Genomic DNA, 22,577 nt, shown 5'->3' with positions numbered 1-22,577 from the left:
TCTTTCTTAAAGTTTCCGTAGCATTAAGATATTAAAACAAAACACTCAAGAAATGTCTAGTTATGGTTAAGACACACCAATTGTGAATGACACATTAAAACAAAGCTAATAAAATACAAAGACCATACCCGGAACATTAATTGATCCTGGAATCTTTCCATCACTCTGCACTTCGCTTGGCTCTCTGACGTCGACCAATGTCACTTGACCACTTTTCACCAACTTGGAGAGCTCATCGTACTTAATCTCTGGAAAACAAAAGCTCGCGACTATGAACAATATCGTACCTTACCGAGTCAGCTTTGCAGTTCTTCGAAAAACATTTAACTTTATAATAATTGAATTCCCTTTGTTAACCTTTACAGAAAAGACACTAAAACATACCAAATTTTAAATACTTGAGTTTCGAAGTGTTTAAAAGTAATTTACTGTATTTACAAACAAACAAGTATAGGTGCTTTTATTCTTGTTTTGATATTTTGCTGTTTATGATATTTTTATTACCTTACTATGTCTTTAAATATGTTTTCGGCAAATATATACTTGATTTTCTTGTAATAACCTCTCACTCTTATCACTAGTTCATCATCTTCACTTTTGTTCTAGTTTGTTTTTCTTTATACTTGCCTTTTACTTAGGCCCGGCATGGCCAAGCGTGTTAAGGCGTGCGACTCGTAATCTGAGGGTCGCGGGTTCGAATCCCCTTCACACCAAACATGCTTGCCCTTTCAGCCGTCAGAGTGTTATAATATGACGGTCAATCCCACTATTAGTTGGTTAAAAAGTAACCCAAGAGTTGGCGGTGGGTGGTGCTGACTAGCTGCCTTCTTTCTAGTCTTACACTTAGGGACGGCTAGCGCATATAGCCCTCGTGTAGTATTGCGCGAATTTCAGAAACAAACAAACAAACTGATAAGAGTAAACTATTTACCATATGACTAAAATTTTCAATAAGAAGATTCTTTATTAACATATAACACTAACATTTACTGTGGGAAAAAAAAAAAAAAGACAGCAAGCACGTCCGAGAGGAGCAGCTGTACTGTATGTATTATATGTACTACAAGTATGGCAAATAACTGTTCCTTTAAGAAAAATCAATTATTTGTACCGGTTACTAACAACACAGTAACAATGCCTACATTTAATAACGATAAAACGTTATCTCCACTCTTCCGTTTACAAGAGGCTAAACACTGAAAGGGTGTAATCTCACCTGCAAACAAAGATACACTGATTTTACTGGTCGAGAGATAGATAAATAAATCACGCTTTGCATTTCTACTGTTTACTTCTGTTTATATATTAAACAGATAATCATAAGTGTTAAAATGAGAATATTGGTGAATGAAGTTAAGAGCTATGTCAGTAAAAACAGATGATTAAAATATATCAGGCTGTAAAATGTCTTTTAGAATCACATCCATACATATCTGTAAAAATTTGACACCATAAACAAAAAAATATGCGAAAAGCGTCAAAAAAACATCATGTGTACAGATGTTACGAGTAATTCCATCTTATATATCTAGCAACCAAATTACCGCTTGTTCATGACGTATGTTAACCTAGAAAAGTTGTTGTTTGCCATCATATTTTTTCTACAAAGCAGAACATAATAAAAATCAATAAGTATAAACTCTGTATTAAAATATGTAAATACAGGAAAATTCAACAAATATCAGAAATATAAGAAGCTTTAAAAATAACCAAGAAACACAGACTTGATTCATATATCCACAAATGATGTCATTCGACATTTCCAAAAAATCTCTTTATTAAAAAAAAAAATTAACCAATGAAAGTAAATGAACAAACAAATCTAACAGTTTGTTTTTAGGGAAGTATTATGAAGTCAATAAAGGGTCGTAAACGATTAATACAGGCCCACAATCCCTTTTCCGAAACCCTTGGGGCCAATTGTGTTTCGGAATTTTTCGGATTTTAGAACAAATGTATCACCCCAGTAGGGTCCAGGGCAGCACCCCTTAATCGTATACAGTGGTAATTCCGACACCATATACTTCAGTAAGACGCTGCACAGACACACCACAATCTTCTGCAATAACTCAACTTTCTGCATTATTGATAACGTCAAACGCTTCCTTTTCTCACTGTTACCCATAGGGGTATCTGCAGCTCTTTTTGACATTTTCACAATGAAATTAAACACGGTCGCAAAATGACTGAGTGACGTGGGTCAAGTGGGTGTGGAGCTGGGTCAGCTCATATACTGACGCTCCACACTCCACGAAAAAACTTCGGTTTCCAGAGCTTTTCGAATTTCGGAACTTCGGATACGGGATTGTGGACTTGTATATTGTTTTATCATTTACGAAACAGCACAATAGGCTATCGATAGCCATCACAAATATTAAGTGTTAGTTTGGAGCAAAATCATTAACATAAAAATTATTCCCCGCTTTTAGCATTTACTAATTAAAAAAAATGTTTTAATATAACTAATTTCGCGCAGAAATGCTATTTTTACTGTTCAATACACATCCGAGGGCTATATTTTCAAACTGTTATTTTTAATATTTATTTTTATGCTTATGCTGATAAACTTTCTTAAATGTGACAACATATAAAATATAAGTTTGTTAATCTTAAAATAGAATTTAAAACTCCAGGTGCAAAAAATACACACATCCTGAAATTCTTGGGGCCATCAGCAATCGAGCCTAAACGTTTTTCTTTAAGACACTAAATTGAAAACGTTGGGAACTCTCCAACAGGCTACAATACCACCGTGATAAACGCCTTTGTTTAATTAAAAGATACTTAACTACGACGTTTATTTAGGCTAGTCATCATTGGCAATGATATTTAAAACTTTCATAATAAACATTATTTCAGATTTTAACTAGCACACAAACATGAAGAATAACATATATGTGACCATTATAGAAAAATCTTGAGTGAGCTATGAACTGGATTTCAATCCAGTTACGTGTAAGTTTCAACTAACTGAAAAATTGATAATCACTAAGCTAGTTATTTTTACAATCGTCAAACTTCTCAGTTATATAAATTTGCATCTTTTTATATAGTGATAAAAATTACCTCGTGGTTACCTTATAGGCCTACACGATATACCTGGTCACATGCAAATTCTTCGCACAACATTTGTATAGTAAGACATTTAATTTCTGAATATTAGTTTTTTATATAAAATTAATGTTTATTATATACTAATAACCCTTATCGTGAAATTTGTCACATCTGTTCTTGAGGATTTTCAGTAGGGAATGTACAACTGCACACTGTTCTAGTTTGACTGTTTCTCCACGCAACCGACAAGTTTTTAGTTGTTGAACAACGACCAACCATTATAAATACCCACATGCTAAAGTATTATTCTAATATCTTAAATCACCGACTAAATATCAATGAAATTATCGTCTTCAAATATTCTCTGCAAAACATATAGTTTCAAGAAATATCTAACCGTAATTATTACTTACCACTTAGGGACATGCTTATTCAACAAATCTCAACTCAACAAGCGAAGCTCACCGACAGGACGTTCGTGGTCACCGAACAGGATGTTACAGAACTTACAGTAATTATGATACCACGTGACGCTTAGCAACAGAAAAGGTACAGTGTTGTCATAGCACAACTGACGCATGCGTTCTGAGAATATGAGTCGTGAAAAATCAACAGTAATTGAGATTAAACCAAGTAAGTTACACCTATAAAGTATAACACTTCTTAAAATTGCAATGCTATTACTCCTATCTGTACTTGTTTTAAAATATGGCACAAGTATTGCTATTTAGTTTTTTATCTAATTCCTAGTTAAATAAAATATATTTTAAAAATACTAAAATTTTCTTAGGAATATGAAAGTGAAACACAAATACATATTCACACCCTTGACTTGACACAGAAGTAAAACTTTTTTTTCAATCACATAGCCACATCGAAACCTGATTTTTGCATTAAAATCCTTCAGACTTTCCGCTGAGCCATTCGGAGAGGAAATAAAAGAGTGTATGTTTTATTAAAAAAAAATTAGTTATTATTTTCACCCCGCATACACACACACATAGCATGGGCTCGAGACAAATATCACTCCCTCTTTGACGGCACCCATACCTTTGAAAAAATGCTGAATAATACTTAAGAAACATGTTGTTTAATGAACTTTTTCATTACATGTTGCCCCTCGCTAGTTCAGCGTTAAGTCTACGGATTTACAACGCTACAATCAGAGGTTCGATTCCCCTTGTTGGACCCCGCAGATAGCCTGATGCTGCTTTGCTATAAGAAAAACGCACGCACGTTACATGTTAAAAGTTGTAAAGCAAATTAGAATATGCAAATTGCATAACAATTAGAAACAAGAAACGGTCTTTAATTACAGAAAACATTTGATTTCACGACTCATATTTCACCAATGACTTATTTGAGAGGCTCACTGCATAATTTTACCAATGAACAATGACAAGAATAAGAAAAAACGTTCGGTAGTGAAATGTTATATTTTGTTTTTAGGTACAATATGGTGGGATATTAACACATTATTTCACGCTTTACAGTTGTTTGTTTGTTTGTTATTAAGTACAAAGCTACACAAAGAATTGTCTATGCTCTACCCACTACATATATTGAAACCCGGTTTCTAACAGTATAATTTCGCAGACATACCGCTGTGCCACTGGAGGGGTACACGTTTTACAGATGATTAACTTTTGAGAAAGGTTGAAATGTCGAAGAAATAAAACAATTCAGATTCATCACTTACTTTATGAAAATTTCCAAGTTAAATAAAAGAAGAAAACCACTAAATTTCTTACGCTTTGCCAACCTACTGTTATCAGTTATCAGTCGTATTATAGTCAAGGTACCTTTATTTTGTAACTAGTTCCTTCGTTTCTCTGTTCTCTTAGAAGACCTGTACTTAACTTGCAAGAAAGTTCCAGTGTAGCATGAGGTTTCTGGATTAAACTGGTTTATTCTAGAACCTCCTTTTCTTTGATGACTATGACATTGGCTGAGAATTGAGGACAAATAACTTATATTGTATGATAATAGGGTGTCAAAGTGTATCACTTGACCTTTGATGGCTATGGCATTGGCTGAGGATTGAGGACAAATAACTTATGTAGCATGATAATAGGGTGTCAAAATGTATCACTTGTCCTTTGGGGAAAGAAAAAGAAATTGTATTCTCAAGTCGATTGTTCTTTCTAGGTCAGTTCTCCACTGATCATTCTACCAAGGATATTCACCTTTTTTGGATCATCTTGTTTAATTTTGGAAATTTCATTACAAAGAGAGAAGATCCAACAAAGCTCAACACAAGCTACGAGAGATAAGGGAATTTCAGCTCTTCCAAGTGGGCACGTCCTCTGGTTTTCTCTTTTTATTGTCAAAATAAAGAGTTTGTTAAATTGTTTGTTACGTGTTCATCTTGCTATTTTTGGACTATGAGAGTTTTCAGTTTGACTACTTCTGAACCACTTCCACTTCAGGTAAGTCACTGTCAGCAATATATGGACTCGTGAACAAACTGTGAAGTGCCTAATCCTGAGCTTAAACAGTCCAGTCTTTGACATCAGTAATCATCTGAATGCCTAAACAAATGATCTGCACTGTTTGCATAGAAAATGATCTCCACAAATTGATAAATAAATAAATTGAAGGACTTCTCAGTGAACTTATGCACCTGCAGCTGGGAGAGAAGGACAACCTTACTCTCACAGAAGTCATGTCCATCATGACATGCTTTAAAGCAGTGACTTTGATCTAATGGTAGTGTATGTATTGAATAAAGAAACATGCGAAATCATTATATGGATTCCTTTATAGGTGTTGACCGGGCATGGACTGGTGCTTAAGGCACTGGACTTGTAATCTGAAGATCACGGATTCGAATCCCCTTCAGGCCAATCATGCTCGCCCTTTCAACCGTAAAGGCGTTATAAGTAACGGTAAATCCCACTATTCGTTGATAAAAGAGTAGCCCAAGACTTGGCGGTGGGTGGTGAGCTTGGATGTTCATTCATACAATTTAAACCAACAAACTCGCTGGAGTTAAACGTTCTTCTTTCTCCATATACAAGCTTTTATCCAAAAATTTCCTAATTTAGAGATAGTATTGAGAATATAATTGTCCAAGATGTTATCAAACTGTAGCAGGGAGCGATTGTTTTCGAAACTGAAGCGAATAAAAAATGAACTGAGGAACAAAATAGGACAAATCTAACTAAACAGTCTGACTATAAAGAACATAGAGTGTGACATACTTTGAAAGCTAGATTTTTATAAACTCATTAACGAGTTCAATTATAATAAAGCAAGAAAAAGACAGTCGCTAAAGATCAACATATCAATGATGAGGAGGAGAGTGTTTTTCTTCTTCTACCACCCAGAGTCCAAGCCATTCTTAATTCATCATTGACTATAGGGTGAGCTGGTCCTTGTTAACTTTTAGAGGCCAGTTAGGAAGATTTACTTTTAACTGCCTCTGGACTGCGTCCTTTGACATTTTCACCTGTGATGCCATATTGATGACAACAATGTAGGTCTTTTGCACCCAACTGCTGTTTCTATCTCTGGAAATGGATAATACCTCATTCAAGACAAGGGTCATTGGATAGATCATATAAACTTGTTGACACTGTTGTCAGTTAACAACAGGAATTTTGGTTCATGTGTGGATGAACTAGTTATTCAACTAGTCAGAGTAAGTGGCTGAAGCTAAGTTTTACTTTAAATACCAAAGTCCAAGTTTGAACATAAAGGCTGGCTGGCTTCAGAGTGGTCAACGGTTCAGCTGAGTATTTAGGTTCAGAGGGGTCGTAACACCTGGTTATAACTATGAACTATGTGTTGATAGAATGACACGTTTAAAGGATGAACATGTGTTCACATTCTTCCTCACCTATAACCCATCTTGAAGAAGAACTGGAGACCTTCCAAGATTCCCAATTTCAAGGGATATCCATTCTTTGATTGTGCCATTCTTGTTGAAAAGCTGGTGCCCACTCGTCAATTTCTCTCCACAGTAGCTTCCCCTTATACATTGTCTGGTTGCTCTACTGACAAAGACAAGTTCCACGGAATAAAATGAAGATCAAAGCCTCTCCTGTCCTAAACTATTCAGTTGACTCGCACTAAACACACAAATCATAGTTTTTGCTGTTAGACCCCATCAATGTGTTTCATGTATTTTTCTGAGAACCTTTATCCAAAAACAAAACATGCAATAGTTTTGGTGTAAATTACTTGTATTTGCTTCCCCTATTGCGCTCACAGACTGCATGTTCATGCCTACAAATTGTATTTTGCAAGAGAACAATGTTAAGAAGATATTAAGTAAAACTGTTTGCTTATTAAAAATATTTCAATCTGCTTCAGTGAAGATAATATTATCACAGCCAAATAAAACGTTGCATGTGCCAGTTGTATATCTTTGTTATTATATTTAAGTCATTATTTGTGAAATTCAAATATGAATGGTAATTTCACTAATTCACAAATATTGCCACCTGATCAAAATTAAAGCATCCTTTTACCTTGTTCCTGAGAAACGGCAGGTAAAATCTGTCAAAACCACAGGGCAAACTGTGTTCTTGAAAACCCAAGTGAAAATGTGTTTTATTTTTCTACTGTTATGTGAATCTTCAAGTGCATTAAACTGTTTCTGAAAAACTTATAAACCTGTCAGACGTCTTAATATTGAAAAATTTCGTTGGTATTAATGAGAATAGGTCTGGCATGGCCAGGTGGTTAAGGCACTCGATTCGTAATCCGAGGGGCGTGGATTCGAATCCCTGTTACACAAAAACATGCTTACCCTTTCAGCCGTGGGGGCGTTATAGCTATAATGTGCCGGTCAATCGTTGGCAAAAGAGTAGCCCAAGAGTTGGCGGTGGGTGGTGATGACTAGTTGCCTTTCTTACACTGCTAAATTATGGACGGCTAGTGGAGACAGCACTCGAGTAGCTTTGCGCGAAACTCAAAAACAAAACTTTCTTCAATCAGATTTATTTTAATTTAAATTCTTCTTTAAACAGCATATCTCTTCTTTACACTCTTAAACCTTTTTGTTGCCTCTTGCTGTCCTCTTCATCTTGTTTTTCTTTTAATTTTTTGTGTTTTTCTTCTTATGTTTCTTTTAACCGTTTCATAAGTTCCAATAAATTTTAAATATTTTAGTGAAGGTATCTTGAAAGTTGAAGGTTATTTACAATTCTACTTAATTTTCTCAAAAATAATCCCATTTCTAACATAATTGTTGTAATGTATTCTGCTACTGAATGTATTTCTTTATAATAAGGCCCGACATGGCCAAGCGCGTAAGGCGCACGACTCGTAATCCGAGGGTCGCGGATTCGCGCCCGCGTCGCGCTAAACATACTCGCCCTCCCAGCCGTGGGGGCGTTATAATGTTACGGTCAATCCCACTTTTCGTTGGTAAAAGAGTAGCCCAAGAGTTGGCGGTGGGTGGTGATGACTAGCTACCTTCCCTCTAGTCTTACACTGCTAAATTAGGGACGGCTAGCACAGATAGCCCTCGAGTAACTTTGTGCGAAATTCCAAAACAAACAAATCTTTATAATATATATATAAAAAAAGCCATTCACACTCTACGTAACAATAGCAAATTCGTTTTCTCTTCAAGTTCAATAATATTTGCTACAGGATATGTTTACTTTGATGCCATTTGTAGACTTAAATTCACAAACTTTTCATCTCAAACACTGAAACTACTCTAGGCTTAGCACACTAATAACGTTTAATAACAGAAATATATTTGAATTATAATAAACCTAAATTACTGATTAATTTCATTTGATCAATCTTTTTTTCATTAACATATAATCGATCTTTTACTCTCTGTATTCTTAATTATGACTTAGTAGCTTCTTGGTTTCTCCTTCACCGAACTAACTGAACTAGGATTATAACAGCATTCTTATTTCTAGATGTATTTCAAAGTATGTAACTCATTTAATCGTCGTTTTGAGTAGTTGTTTTTAGCAAAAAATAAATAAATAATACTTTTGTAAATGTGGTTTACATTAATATATTGCAATATGTCAACCATATTAAGCTTCCAGAGATTACTTGAATGTATTATATTAAAATATAAATATTAAACTTTGCATGTGCTCAAGAAACATTGACCAAAAATTGTATTCGAAACAGTAAAACGACTTGAAAAAATGATAGAATTATAATATGTATATATATATGTTCTCCACATTTAAAATTAACTTTCCATGGAACGGAAGACAGACTTAAGTTATTTTTGGTTCTCATGGTGGCAGTTATGGAATTATCGATTATTTCTGTAATATTTTGGAATATAAAATTCATTGTCAAATTAAAAGCCGTTGAGTGTAGTACTAGTTCAGCTACGTTTGAAGTGATATGAGTGTTAGTTTTATCTAGTTTTCTCAGTGCAGATTCTGGGGCTTTTAGGGATTCGTTGTGAGAAATGTTTGTGTAAGAAGAAGAAACATTCATAGTACAAGTAACAGTATTTGGTGGAAGTTTTCTGTTCCTGTTAGTGGCAAAAATCATGTTCAGAAAATATTTTATGTCTTTAAGGTAAGGTGTCAAACTGTTCAGAAAATGTTTTATGTCTTTAAGGTAAGGTGTCAAACTGTTCAGAAAATGTTTTATGTCTTTAAGGTAAGGTGTCAAACTGTTCAGAAAATGTTTTATGTCTTTAAGGTAAGGTGTCAAACTGTTCAGAAAATGTTTTATGTCTTTAAGGTAAGGTGTCAAACGTTGGGAAATATCATTTCTGTGGTGATCATTGTTAACAGATGAGTTTTCAGTAGGTATATCGGAATTAGAAATAATATGACGACCAGAATTGTTAGGCTTGTGTATTTTTGGTAACGTGTAAAAGCGACCTGGAACTGGGTGTTTAGATGAAAGGACTGGTGTGTTGGATTTTCTGTAAGCTACATGGCATATCTTTGGTGAAATTTTAACAAATTTCGGTGTGGGATATAATTCCACTTTTGTATAGCGGTTTGTTTCATTACGTTGTCGGTAAACATCATTGATGTAGTAGGTCTTTTATTGTAGAACAATGACACCGCCTTTATCAGCTAGTTTAATGATGATTACATTTTCATATTTAAGTGTAATTAGAGCAGTATGTTTACTATACGAGAGATTTTTTCGAACTCTTGAGTCGGAGTTAATGGCTTGAGTTACTTCATTTTCAATTGCAGTAGTAAAATTCTCTGGATGTAATTCCCTGTTGGCTTGGGTGAACAGAAGGATTTTTCTTTAAACTATAAGTCTAACTTATTTCTTTCAATGGTTTGATTGTCAAAAACTCTCGAAGTCTTGCAAGTCGGAAATAACTTCAAAACTATCTATAAAAGTTAGAAGAAAAATTAATACTTTTACTGGAGGACCGTTTATTTCAATGAGGATACGGGGTTTTACTTCGTGACGAGGAAAAGGTTAAGTATCTGTAAGGTTTAGAAAGTCTTCAGGTTTGAGGATTTGTGGGAGGTTGTTAGATGAAATGTGATGTTTACCTTCAAAGGTTCTAGAATATTCCGTATATGGAAGAAGGAAAGCCTAAGAAGTTGTGGGATGTGGAAGGCCTTCAGAATAAGAGATTACTAGATGGTTACCAGGAATAAACATAGAAACCTTAAAATCTCCATAAATACTGCACTTATGAGAAGAGGGATCTGTATGTGAAGAAGTGTGACCCACAGTAGTATTAGAGTGTGTGATAGGGTGGAATTATTGGGTTGTGTGTCAGGTTTAGAGCTTAGGAAGAATTTTTTAAAAGCAGGAGTGAAAGCCACAACTTCTGCATGAGTGAGACGTTTAGAAAAATGGGCACATTTTGTTCCAAAAAAAGCAGTGATAGAAACTTAATTTGAAAGTGTACTGGACATGTGGATACAGAGGTATGCTCTGAGGATTGAGGATCCTTTGTGTATTGGATATGGGGAGTAGAACGGATTGAAGGAGGTTTATGATTAAGTGTTTGGTGGATCCAGGTTAGATTGTTTGGTGGTTGTTTTTAGGCTAGAGAGAGAGTATAGTTAATGATAAAGTATCATATATTAAAGGATAATAGAGCGATTCCTTTTAAGGAAAAGTATAAACAATCCTTTATTAAGAAATGTGTCCTGTTTTTAAGTTTCAAGTTGGTACTGTAAGAAAAAGATAAACATGAGTTACATGGGGGCAGAAGTCGTGAGGGAGGATGTTAAATTTGTTAGTGTTCTGGTTTAAAGAGTCAATGATAAAGTTTGTTGTCTTAGAGGTAAATCAGTATGTCTATTGACATCATAATAAAAACGCTAGAGAACCAAACACGAAGGTCAGCACTGTGTGTTTGAGTCAAAATATGTACTAGTAAGGTTTATAAGTTGTTAAAACAGTTACAAGTCGTAGTTTTAGGTCATTCGTTCCAACATGAAAAATTACGTATTTGACAGATTATGGCAGTGAAGTGAGGTATCTAAAAGGTCAAATAAGGTGACTTCACTAATTGATTTATTTAAAATATGTTGATCGTTAATGTAAGATATGTGTTGTTGGAGGACTTTAATAATAGAACCGCCAAAAATGGCAATATAAAGTTAAAAAAGAGGCAACTTACCTTCAGTAACCCGGAGTCCATAGTTCATGAGTGAAATAGAGATATATCAGTAAGCAATATTCAAGAAGTACAGCCCTAGCTAAATTAATTCAATATTTTCCTTTCGTAGCTATTACCCTTTTTTTCGGTTTTACTTTTACTTTACCTTAATTTCATTCTGGTGTCATCGGACAGAATATTTGGCGCCTAACATCTAATTTTCCATGCAAAGGATTTATAGATCTCTATAGAATCGTAAGTCCAATAAAGACCGTTATTTTTTTCCAGCGTAAAATAAAAATATTTTCAAAGATTCTCGATCTTCTTCCAGCTCGACCTCTACATTTAAAATCAATCACACATTAGTTAAATTCAACATCCTTTATTTATACCCAAATTTCTCGATCTCCTAGTACAGACTTTATCACCATGTTCGTGGCGAAGAGAAACACCTATTTGTGAGTACTCCAGTTGTTTCTTGAGGTTCCTAATAAATCTCAGGCGATCTTAAATCGAAAAACATACTAAGGTTTTGCTTTTGTTATGTGTGTGTTTCTTTTTCTCCGTGTGTTACATAACTCCTCCTAAACCGCTAGCCGAACAAGCTTTTAAATAGTACCAAAGGAAACTTTTCGACCCTGATGTTTGCACATAGATAAAATGTTTCACCCCACACCTCGGGGAACCTGGGAATTTCTCAAAAACTTCTTCTTCTAAACTGCTGGACTCAATGACTTTTAATTGGTATCAAATGGATCGTCTAAGGTTCGAGGTTTGCGTAAAGCTAAAACTTTTCACCCAGCCCCTTAGAGTATTTCGTAAAAAATACGTTTACGGTGATTCCCCAGAAGCAGACCCCATCTTTGGCATTGATTGACATTATTACAAGTAAACAAAAAAGGTCTACTAATTGCCGGTCGTAACTTGGTTGTTCCCCGCTAGTTTAGCGGTAAGTATACGGGTTTACAACGCTAAAATCAGGGGTTGTTTCTTCTCGGTGGACACAACAGATAGCCCAATATACCTTTGCTAAAAGAAACACGCACACACACACTAGTAACTTGGTTAAATAAATTTACATTATAATGGCCCTGTCATAATACCAATGGTTTGCTAGTTAATTTATAAGATGTCAATAAATTATCTGGCCCATTTGAAATAACTTCAAAAGTATTAGATATAGAAAAGTTCAAGTTTTATTTAACTTGAGGAACAACTCAATTTTTTTCTTGTCTTAGCTTACTTCCACATGTGCACAACTTGTTACAGGAAGAATGTCCACACCATACTTTGTCTTCCTCCAGATATTGCTCAACATCTTGGGAGATACGTTTCTTGCTTTATCGATTATTCTGTGGTTTTGAACATACCTGAAATTTCATTTCACAAAGCCTCACAAGAAAAAACATTCAACGGGATTATGTCAGTGGAACGTGGGGGGGAGAGTCATCGTTTTGGTCCAACTCCACCTGTCCATCTGCCTGAGAATGTGTAATTCTCGAACTCCCAGACCTCAAATCTTCGGTTTGGTGGAACAACAGAAAGGAGGAACAAAACTTTACGATTTGTTCGTCCAGTTAAATAAAACCGGAGTGTTTTATCTACACTATTTTTGAAGTTGTTAAATTTTAAAATGGGCCAGACACCCTGTATATTGTTTACACTTTATGTTGATTTTGAAATGCTCCTTGGTATTTGCAATGAACAAGTAACACGACACAGCAGTATCTAAGATTCACAAATACTTGTATCTCACTACTTCAATTTGTTATGTGTCTGGTATTTTAACCTGAAGAGCGCCGTCTGCAACATAAAACAAACATTTCAGTATTTATATCTGTTACACATAAAAGTAAATGTATTTCCCCCAGTAGCTCAGCGATAAGAACATTAAAAACCTGAGGTCGAAATCCGTGTTGCGTATTACACGAAGAGCTCATTCGGTATCTTGGTGCTTAACAGCAAACAAAAGACAGCATGAAAATTATTTTGAATTAATATGAGCCAGTCCTGAACGAAATCATCAGTGTTTTGAATTTACTGTTGTTGTTTTTTTGACATAATACAGCAGTTGTAGCCTCTAGAATGAAAGTTCGTATGGTTACGAACAAAAACAAGAGAATCACTATGGTAAAGAAAAGACAACTAAAAACACGTTTGTGAACAACTTTTGGTACAATTACAGACGTCGTTTTTTAAAGCTGGTTTTATTAGTTTATACTTTATTTGAACAATGATGTTACAATATCACATAGGTCCAGCCTTTTACAGGTAAAGGAGTGAGCTTTTATCATCAGTATGTGTAGATCACCAGCGTATTCAACACGATCAGTGGAGTGGCTAAACATAAGTCTGAAGTTGTCATAACCTCCCTCCTTTAGCGCCACCCTTGGTTATATTGGAAAGGTGTTCTAGACACATGGCGAGATTTGCTTGAGTGAATTATTTTGCATCCGATCGATTAAGTTTCGTTTCGCCTACAGGACCGTAGTTGCTTTAGACTTTAACAACCAAGTTAGTGCTTGAATAAGAAAAGATCATTGAAATGAAATGTAATGTGCATATGAATATACGCTTAAAATAGGTTTAATACTTCTTACATTCGACAAACCTATTGGTTTGTAATTTTAAGGAAAAGTTGGCTGTTATATAGTTTTGGCAAGTAAAAAATGTTGTTTTTATTTTTGTTAGTACAAAGCCACATTATGGACTATCTGTGATGTGCCGACATCTGACATAGAAACCGAAGTTTTAGTATCTTAAGCCAACAGACTTACCGCTGAGCCACTGGAGCGCATTTTTTTTCTTTCTTTTGTTTCTAATACAGTGTGGCAATTATCGTAGTATCACACGTATTGCGGTACTTACAGTGAGAACGGGCCAAATGTCCAATATGTGCAATATCAATTAAATTCTCAAGCCCACTGTAAACAGCATATACACAAAAACTTTATAAGCACTTTACACTCACTATCGATCAGTTAACAAGCCAACTGCAAAGTAATAAACCACCAAAGCACTTGCAAAAGTAAGGTAAAAACAGAAGTTATAAAACCAAAATCTAACTATCTGACTAGCACCATTGAGAAGTCACAGCTCTCTCATGCCTTCACCTTATATAAATCTAAATGCACGTGGTTGAATTACATCACCTTGGCTAAAAGTTTTTTTTAATTTTACTTATAACCTTTATAATAACAATAACCAATTTGCAACACTACTAACAAGATAACAATACACTTGTAACCAAACTCTATGATTACAGGCACGCTCTGCGAGTCATCAAGTAACAACCTGCACAAAGCTACACAATGGGCTACCTATGCTCTGCCCACTACGGATTCTAGTATTGTAAGTCCACAGACATATCTCTGTGCCACTGGAGGAAATAGATAATAAAATAAGGTTCACAACAGAGAAATTTAGCTATATACATCTTTCTGTTTCATTTACTTGAACAATTACCAAGTTACAAAAAAAAAAAAAACATACAAAGTTGGTCAAGGCAGAACGATGGCATTACCCACTTTCAAGTTATACCGTGTTAAAACTCCCCAAGGACTGTAATATTTTCTCGCCCATTCTTACCTTGTTTCCTTACTTTTTGGTGCTCCCGTTCCTGCTTCCTATTTTTGTCATTAAAAAGAATTTACACTTGAACCTAATGAAAATGCCTGTGGTGTTCCTCGAATATAAATTGGATTATTTTGAATTTCGCGCTATACTACACTAGAGTTACCTGCACTTGCTGTCCTTAATTTAGTAGTGAGAGACTAATAGGAAAGCTAGAAGGTACAGCATCACAAACTAAGAGGCATAAAAAAAGTGACAAAAATCACATTAACTGTAAAAGTGTCTCTTAATTCACAGCAAGATTGCTTGGGGCATTTAAGCCGTATCTTTTAAATTATTGTACTTCATATATAAATTTCAAAGAATTTTTTGATTTTTGTTGTTCAGCATAAATAACGAATTCTAGCACTGGGGAAAAAAGTTTCATAAACTGTAAGGGTTGGAAGCTAAAAAGACATGAAAACCTAATTATACAAGCTTCTTAATTTGAATCCAATTTGGTATATTTAAGAAAATGTAAAATATGAAGAATGCAGTGTCAAGAAATATGATAGACCTAATACTTATGTCTGATGACAAATTATACTTGAGACATTAGTCAAAGCACTTTTTTTTTATTGGCATTGTTACCTAATGAATACTTGTATTAATAAACGTGATATTTACTATTATTTTGTTAACATTGCGCTACTAAAAGGTTGACATTGAAGTAAATAATTTGATCACTATTGATATATATAATTATAGACTTGATTTGGATTTTATCAGTAGCTAATCCTTTCTAAATATCAAAGAGCAATTTTAATATTATTATTCTGGTCCACCCCTTACTAGTCACAGCTATAATGCCTCACCTAAGCAAAGTATTATAGTATCTGTAAAATTTTGCAATATAAATGCAGTAGTTTCACATATATATTTACAAAGATATTAAAACGCATGAAACTAGCTTAACCTCTATAACACTTCCATCTTTTTCTCCCATTCTCTACCATTCCCCCCACATCTAAATCTGAGGTACTGGACCTATAAATCCCAGCAGGGGCAACTTGATCCATCTATCCATGCCCAGCCCGTTTGGTTTGAGTTGACGTTTCCTCTAGTCTGCTGACAACTTGCTTCTTTTATCGAATGTTGCCTTTCCTTCCACTGCCAACCAGACTTATGCTAAACTCATCAGCCCTTCCAGCTCAAAATAAATGAAAGCCACAAAAACAAAATTCTAAACTTCTACCAAGTGCGGGGTAAAGGGGGACTGTTCGGTCTTCGAACGTCCCTGGGGGTTTTTCTTCAGAAACATTAACCTTACTCCAAAACAACTGTCCGAAATTGTGTGTGTGATATATATTTACATACGATATCAAGTTTGTAATTTCATTTTTAAAAATTGTTTTCTCAGAAAAATATCTTGATAGATTTATCAAAATAACGAATACTGTATATTTGATAGCAGCAACAGACAGAGTCAGTTGTTCAAGTTGACTTCTATGAAACTTTTGTACTTCAGTTATTCCATTTCACGCTTTTAGTTTTAAAATGTACAATTACACAATGTCATTCATTCAGTCACACACCAACACAGCAATCTATGTTGTCCTTATTGAAGTACAACACAAAGAAATGCTCACTTACTAACCCAGCTTTTCTTCAAGAAATGAGTACAGTATCCCAATTATGAAATAACAAGTAATAAGTATATACCAGATTATCATTGATATGAATAAACGTAGTTTAATCTACTAAATTCACAATTACCGTCTACTGTTAAATATAAATGTAAGATTTGATAACTGTATGCAATTGGCACCACGTTCAACATTATTCATTGTTTTTAACCATGAATACCTGAAACACTTTAAAAAGAAGATAAACACAAAAATTAAGCAGGAAGGCTGAAGATACGTAAACACAGTCAGAAAAACAATGCAATAAATTACAATTACTATACAACAAATCTTCTAGGGATCTAACACAGAGAGAGTGTGTGTGTTTTTTCAATTCGGGCTATCTGCTGAGTCCACCAAGGGAAGTCAAACCCCTGATTCTAGCGTTGTAAATCCATAGACCTACCACTGTATTAGCGGGGATCTTAACACAGAAAAAACACAACATTTACAATATCTCATAAGAATATAGATTTCAATACACTGGAAAAATTAAAAAAAAAAAGGGTAGCTTTCCACATCCCCCAAACTGAAAACACACTCAGCCTGCTTAGCAAAGGAATCAATAAAACATGAATACATCCGTGAAAACATTCAGTTAGTTTAAGTTATATGGGAAGGTAACCCCAGATTTCCATATAATTCTTCTTAGAAATTCTCCTGATAACAGACTCAGATTATCAGATGAATATAGAATAAAACTAGTTAGTAATTTGATTCTAGTTCTATCATTCTCTGAAGTAAAACTCAGTTACTAAGTGCCATAAAACATAACCAAAAATAATAAATTAGGATTTCAAAAAAAAATCTAATGTTTTTTTCAGTTTTTACTCCAAAAATTATCGTCTATAAGCACCAAATTTTTATAATTAAAAAAAAAAACAGCTTGAGAAGAGTGCTGATAAACTAGTTCAGTATTGACTTGTGAAAAAGTGAAATTGTTTACATGAAAATCAAATAAAAGGAACAAAATTATGGTAATTTCAAGACACCAAATATCTCAATAATCAAACCAACAACTTTTATTTAAACATCAACAATTTTCTTGAGTACATTCTACTGAAGTAAACTTCTTCAAAATTATGAGCAGGTTTTTCAAAGTACTTCTAAATTGTGTTGTAAAAGAAAAAAAAAATGTTTATACAATCATTCATTAAAACACTATAAAAATGTCTTACAAATTTCAAGACTTGTAAATATTTAAACAGCTTTAGACACCATAACATTTAATTTCTTTTTATATTTTGTACACAAAAATACCATTTATATAACATCCTGAAAATTATTTTGATATTTTATAATCTCTCATTTCAGTAAATCACACACTTTTCAACCTATAAACAAGTATTAGTAAACAGAAGAATAAAGAAACAACATATTATCACTGGCATTTTATTGTCTACATTCCTCTCAATCTGCTCTGATGTACTTCATAACTCTAGTTCTATTTGTAAGACCAACTATATTTTAAGTTATAATGAAATATATGAGACATAAGAGCAACAAAGTTTATAAAGAAATTCAAAAGTCTATTTCTGAAGTTCAGTTTCTTTATTTTTGTGAATAATATCAAGATGAGATGCCTGCCGAGTCCACTGAAGTAATCTGAACTCTGATTTTAGTGCTGTAAGTACATAAACATTAAACTGTCTCATAAAGGACACCCACACTTCAGATCATTTAAAGAACAATACATAATTGTTAAGGAAAAGCATTTTGAAAATTCTACTATTACAATTTTTTTATGATTCTTACTTTTAAAAATATTCAGATTTATACAGCATTATTGGTGTTTTCTAGATTCTTTATCTTAGTAGGTACTGTATCTCATGGTATAAAAATATGTTTTATTTCCCATGAATAATCTTTGCATGCACTTTTCTCTACAAGAAAACACTTCCCAATTGTTTACTACTGTGAACTAACAGTAACTGTTTCAGTTCAGTGAGAAAACACAACTAGTTTCGGAGTTTCAACTTCTTATGCAAATGAAAAATCTTGCAATAATAAATATAACAAAATTTTTAAGATAGAACGTTCTACAAAAAATAGAGTTCAGTTAACTGCATCACTAAAAATAACTCCAAATCATGCTTTCAAAGGCTTTATTACTACCAAAAAGGATAAATCTAAAAAATAAATCTGCTGATTAAATACACCAAATTATCATGTTATGTTCTACTGATATAGGTACATTATAATAATTACTTAGAGAATTAGACAACTAAAACTTAATTAAAGCTTGATTATGTTAAATGTTCATAGTTCTTTGTAACAACAAATAATACTAGAGAAAAGTACTTCTGTTATGATCTCAAAAACATACAAGATTTGTCTTATCTACAGAACATCCTTTTGAAATTTCATGAAATAAATGGCAAATCTAAAAACAAATTCTAAAATTGCATATAATTTCTTCATTATCTTGTTGATAGTGAACTAAGGAAAAACCACTTTCCCCCCTTTCTCAACCCAGTCAAGGAAGCTTCCACAGTAGCACTTCACTCTGAAACAGAGAATACTGATATGTTTGAAAACAAGCATTTTTGCGGAAATTTAAATTATCTTAAATAACATATCTTAAAAATGTGGAACACATAAGTAATTTGATAAAATAGCATAGAAAAATTTGTTTAAAAAGACAACTGAATATGAACCCCATCAACACTAGCTGGAATTAATAAAAGACAATGAGTGTATATGATTGTATAAATATATTGTTACTAACAGAAATTACTCTTGCATGAAACAAAATATGTAATTTAATATCAAAATCTCAGTTCTTGCAAAAGAAACAATACAGTATACAGATGGTAAAAAAATATATTGTTTAACAATCATATCCCATGGAAATTCACTGAATCATTACACACGATTTTACAGTCGCATTTACTGAGTATGTTATCACAAGAGTAAGAAGTTAAATGTAACAATATTCAATACCTTAGTTCAATGAAAAAGTCGAAGGGCCAAGATACAAGACCATCAAGTAAAATCATAACAAACATTACTTTAAGACCTTATTAACAGATTCAGTGAAGTAGCCTTTACAAGGTGTGTTCCTAAAAGGTAATTGTAAATAACTATATAGTTTTCATTGCTTAGGCAAAACCACTACCACAGAGACAAGCTGTAGAACCATTTACAAGTAAATCTGAGTGAATACTTTCATTTTGTTTCATGTGACGTGTTAGGTTATATCTATTTTGATAGAAGAAAATATCATGTGACTGTTCATAATAAAAACTTTTAAAACCTGAAGTACTGTTTTCACTACTTACCTGCAAAAGCCTCATAAAAATTAAAATATTTTACAAGTTACAAGAATTGATTCCATATGATGATGTTAAAAAGAGGCAACAGAAATAAAAAGCTAAAACTGAAGACTAAATTTATCAAGCTAAACTATTATTTAGAAAGTGGAAAACAAACAAAAAAGTATAATTTAAACATTTGAAGACAAATTTGAGAATTAATGCCAATAATAAACAAAAATAAGCAAAGAGAGAGGCATCACAAAATACGTTGAGAAAATACATAATAGCTATATAAATTACAACATAAAACAATCATTCTCAGAATAAAACTGACACATGCTAAGTAACTCACTTGTCATAACCAAATTTTCGCACAATTATAATAGCTTCAGTAGCACGACGACCAGAGCGACAAGTCATCACTACATTCCCATCATCTTTAGAAGGAAGAGGAAAACCATACTTTTCCTTAAATTTATCAGATGGAAGCTGAAAAGCCTGTTCAACTTCAGCTACTAAACATCAGAAGGAAAAACAAAAGTTTTCAAATTTTGTTTATAATAAACAAGACAGAGTTATTAAACATTCCACACAGAACATTTCACACAAGCAAGTTAAGAATTTGTAAAATCCAAGTACAAATACCAAATGATTGTTAATTACTTGCAAGTAAAATTTAAAATCCATTATACTTTAATAAAGATTCTCTGTTAGTTTTTAAATTCTTGAAAATAAGGCTTAAAATAGAATACAGTAAGAGTTTTATCTATATATGTATTCCATAACAACATTCTGGGAAAATATTTATATTTCATCATGTTTTCTTTTTCCTACAATTAAATTTCTTTCCACCTTCATTATAGAGATTATTCAAAATAAAATCTATATAACAAATGTAGTTTTGTCAGTTCTTTTGGCCATAACAAATATTTTCCAAATTCCTGACCTCTTAATCATACTGAAACTTCTAGAGGTGCTTGGGTACACGCAAGAATTCTACAATCCTATACTTTATTAATTTTTTCCCTTTCTGAGTTTGATAGCCATTTCAATTTTTTTCCCCCTTGTTACTGCTGGTAATTGAATTCATTCATGTTGTTCCACTTTCCCCATAAACCAAAGAAACAAATGCTGTGACTGACACAGAATGTTATGTCAGTATATTTTAAAAACTAAAATCTATCTGCTAATTTTATTTTCATATCATTATTCAAACTTCACACTGTAAAAAAGTATTTGTATGTCAATTTTCCTAAAGAATTCTACATCAGTAATCACAGAACTAAAACAATGAAGTACAAAATCTATTTTTGGTACATCTCACTGTCTCTTCATAGTCCTTGAAGAGTGATGTTACTATATAGGATACTTCACTTTAAGTGTTCTTTTTTCTCTTAACTGCAACTTGCAAAATAATTTCATGCATGTGATATCCAATATTTGTTTTACAACTTTTAAACACATCATTACATCAAAGGCCTGATGAAAAAAGAACATTAAAACTCACGAGGAACATTGACAGAGCTAGGAATCATTCCAACTTCTTTTAACTCTTCAGGAGTACGTACATCAATTAATGTAACATTACTAGCATTGATAAGAACTCCAAGTTCTTCAAATGAGACTTCTGTAACTAAGAAAGAGTAGTATAATTATTAAATTTGAAGAAAAACAATGAGTATGAATTAGAATTAACAAACACATACATATTAACCTGATGAACAAAAATATACTTACAACAAAAACAAAATTAGCAATCAAAATATTTTACAATCTTGTCACATAACAGACTACTCAGCCTTTATTAATATATAAAACATAAGTACCTTAGGCTCCAATATGTCAATATTAAGACTTGTTTGACACATGCTACAATGAAAATTCCATTAATATAATTGCACTATGAACCAATTTATTACAAGTTATTTGTGCAAAGATACATATAGGCATACTGCACTGGTAATTCTTAATTTTGAACTTTAGGACAAGAGGAAAAGCAGCCTATCAACACCACTCTACACCAACCCTTAAACTACCATATTCAAAATGTGTGATTTAACTGTCACTCTTATAATGCTCTTACAACCCAAGCATAAACATTTTATTTTTCTGGCAACAAGGCACAAAACCTGGACCCTTGGATTCACAGTCGAACATGCAACCCAATAAACTACACCTAGCCCAATTATAAGCTGAATTATTTACAACAATGCTGTCACAGCTACTTTGTACAACAGCTATGGCTGCAAAAGTGACCTTTGTTAATTTTTGCTTCTTAAAATAAATTTTAAAAAATGTATTATTACTACAACTCTAAAATTAAAGTACATAGTAAATATATAAATTTTAAATCTAACTGTCACAATTTATTTGCTTAAAAGGCATATACAATATATAGAGATTTACAGTCAAATATTACTTTAAATAAAGTGGTTATACTAGTAAGATTTAATGTATTATTTTCTCTACTTACGCAAACATTCTATAAACTTGATT

At 33.2% G+C, this 22,577-nt stretch overlaps 1 protein-coding gene across 1 annotated transcript in view; it reads right to left on the bottom strand.

Annotated features, from left to right (window-relative positions):
• Positions 1–22,577, bottom strand: part of LOC143231367 (uncharacterized) — a 53,923-nt gene that overhangs the window by 5,120 nt on the left and 26,226 nt on the right. Inside the window, exons 7-10 of the mRNA XM_076465911.1 lie at positions 21,589–21,714; positions 20,434–20,596; positions 3,520–3,698; positions 129–248 (exon numbers count right to left, since the gene is read on the bottom strand). Coding sequence (XP_076322026.1) covers positions 129–248; positions 3,520–3,698; positions 20,434–20,596; positions 21,589–21,714 — 588 coding nt within the window. The remainder of the gene's footprint in view (positions 1–128; positions 249–3,519; positions 3,699–20,433; positions 20,597–21,588; positions 21,715–22,577) is intronic.

This window comes from Tachypleus tridentatus, chromosome 11 (genome assembly GCF_004210375.1).
Source record: "Tachypleus tridentatus isolate NWPU-2018 chromosome 11, ASM421037v1, whole genome shotgun sequence".
In the NCBI taxonomy this organism is placed as follows: Eukaryota; Metazoa; Arthropoda; class Merostomata; order Xiphosura; family Limulidae; genus Tachypleus; species Tachypleus tridentatus.
The sequence above is the reverse complement of the archived record's forward strand: the minus strand, read 5'-3'. Positions and strand labels throughout refer to the sequence as shown.